Here is a 2,576-nt window from a genome sequence, read left to right as displayed (position 1 = left end):
AAGCTTGTTTCAGGGGTATGTTATCTACCACATCCGGATAAGGAAGAAACTGGTGGTGAGGATGCACATTTTATTTGGGATGAACAGGCTATAGGCATAGCTGATGGCGTTGGTGGTTGGGCAAGCTACGGTATTGATGCAGGTCAATATGCTAGAGATATTATGTCTAATGCAGTAACCGCAATAGAAGAAGAGCCAAAAGATTCAATTGATCTTACAAGGGTACTAGAGAAGGCCCATAGTAGCACAACAGTGCCGGGTTCATCGACCGCATGTATCATTGCTTTAACAAATCAGGTTGGTTACTAATCTTGTTTATTTTTGCTGTGACATGATTACATGTTTCCTTGTCTATGGCTTTGGCATCAGTAAGAGAAGCTAAAAGTTGACCACCATTCTTTGTTGATGATATAATGCCACAAAACTGACCTGAGTGTTTAACTTGTTCAGTTCTTAGATAGTTTATCACGATTTCGGATTTGGTTGTACATTGTTTCAGGGAATACAAGCAATTAATCTTGGTGACAGTGGCTTTATAGTCATCCGAGATGGCTGCACATTGTGTAGGTCACCTGTACAACAACATGATTTCAATTTCTCCTACCAACTTCAGAGTGGCAACTCGAGTGACTTGCCTAATGCTGCACAGGTATGCTCATATACTGCTGATAACGCTTTTGTTTTTGTAGTAACCAGTGTATATGGACACAATTTGGTCGTTAACAAATATTCACGGCTTGTGCCTATTTTTTTTAATGAAAACCATAGTTTTATGTTCTAGTAAAAGAAGCCTTTGTGCCAATGGATTATACTAGTACTCCCAGGTGAAACAAATGCATATATAATAGCCATGTAGATTAGGAATTCTATAATCCACGTGTCGCAGAATTATACTCCATTCTGTATCCATCTCTTAAAACATATGAGCACATGTAGTATAATTCTGCGACACATGGTTTGTAGAATTTTAGTCCTTGTTAATATCCATCTCTTAAAACATATGGGCACATGTATCCAGTCTAGCAATCGTCACATACTGCAAATTGTAGTCCTTGTTAATACCCATGTTGTTTTGCCTGCTGTGCCTGTATACTCAGGTCTTCAAGGTACCCGTCGCGTCTGGTGATGTAATTGTCGCTGGAACAGATGGGTTGTTCGATAACTTGTACAACAACGATATAACAGCTGTAGTGGTCCACGCAACCAGAGCTGGCCTGGATCCTCAAGTAACAGCCCAGAAGATAGCGGCACTCGCACGCCAGCGGGCACAGGACAAGAACAGGCCGACGCCGTTTTCGACCGCGGCCCAAGACGCTGGGTACCGGTACTACGGCGGGAAGCTGGACGACATCACCGTCGTGGTCTCGTACGTAACTGCCTTTGGCAACTCGTAGCAGTGGGTTAGAAGAAGACTGCTGAATATCTAGACCGAGGCGTGTGCCTCCCCTTTTTGTCCTGTAAATACCCACTACAGCCTTATGAGGCTCTGCTTTTTTTTTCTACCAGACTTGTAAAGAAGCTGGATGATTTGTAAGTATCTCCTCTGGATGAGTACAGTAGCTGTAGAGAACCGTGGACAGTTTTTAATTATGTACTGAAAGAAGCACAGAACGGATTCAAACACGGCAAATTCAAAGCATTTTGCTTTGGTCACTAAGTGCGTACTTCAAGCGCAGATGTTTTGCGGGGATTCCTGCGGCAGTGAAGGGGAGGAACCAAAATTCTGGTGCTTCCTCCAGTTGTCTGCAAAACTGACAGGAAGACTGAAAGAGAACAAGCTGCGGCCCATGGAACACAGCTTATAACATACAAGCAATGGAGAGGCCGATTGTTTGCCAGTGTGTGTTTCAGCATCATCAACGTCTTCGATAACTAGGTAACCACCCCTGCTGTGTTCTATGCCTTTGTTTTTCACGGGAGACGAGAGTCTGAATGCACACTGCTCAGGTCTAAAATATTCATCCTGTTCCAAATTATTTAAAGTTCTAGCATTGCCCTAAGTCTATAATACGGAGTATAGTTTTTGTACTATATATATTCGATTTTGTAGATATGAGCACATATTTCTATAAACTTTGGTGAAATGTAGTTGGGGAACATGTTGCAAGTTGGCTTTAATGCATGTACTTCTCAAGCAAAAGATCATGCTGTAGAAAGCTTTTTAGAAACTTCTTCTCTTGAACCCACTTAGAGTTAAAAGAAGCATGTAACGGAGCCGAACAAATCTCATTGTTTCCAGAAGCTTTTGGTTCTCTGATGTGAGATGTTTATGTCACAGAAGACAGCCCATCATGTTATCCAAATGCATGTCCTTTTCGCTTTGCAATCAGTCGTTCGCGCCGCGCGATACAGTTCAGTCAAGAGAGTTCCCCAGTCAAATCAAATAAGCAAAATTCTGGTGCTTCGTCTTCTTCGGGTTGTCTGCGAAAACATACAGGAACCTGTAAAAGAAAGGCAAGCTGCATGCGGCCATGGAAATGGAACGCAGGTGCTGATGGTGGCTGCCTGGAGCTTTCTTGTGTTTTTCCACGGTAGACGATGTGTACAAGTTAGCTTTTAGATCTTCTAACTGAAGG

At 42.6% G+C, this 2,576-nt stretch overlaps 1 protein-coding gene across 1 annotated transcript in view; it reads left to right on the top strand.

Moving 5' to 3' along the window:
• The window catches only part of LOC125516580 (probable protein phosphatase 2C 55), a 40,576-nt gene extending 38,923 nt beyond the window's left edge, over nucleotides 1-1,653 (top strand). Inside the window, exons 2-4 of the mRNA XM_048681967.1 lie at nucleotides 4-297; nucleotides 500-649; nucleotides 1,098-1,653. Of these exons, the coding sequence (XP_048537924.1) occupies nucleotides 4-297; nucleotides 500-649; nucleotides 1,098-1,394 (741 nt within the window). The 3' untranslated portion in view covers nucleotides 1,395-1,653. The remainder of the gene's footprint in view (nucleotides 1-3; nucleotides 298-499; nucleotides 650-1,097) is intronic.
• Nucleotides 1,654-2,576: the final 923 nt, after the last annotated feature.

Source organism: Triticum urartu, chromosome 6, assembly GCF_003073215.2.
Source record: "Triticum urartu cultivar G1812 chromosome 6, Tu2.1, whole genome shotgun sequence".
In the NCBI taxonomy this organism is placed as follows: domain Eukaryota; kingdom Viridiplantae; phylum Streptophyta; class Magnoliopsida; order Poales; family Poaceae; genus Triticum; species Triticum urartu.
Note: the sequence above shows the minus strand (reverse complement) of the source record. Positions and strands in the feature narration are given on the sequence as shown.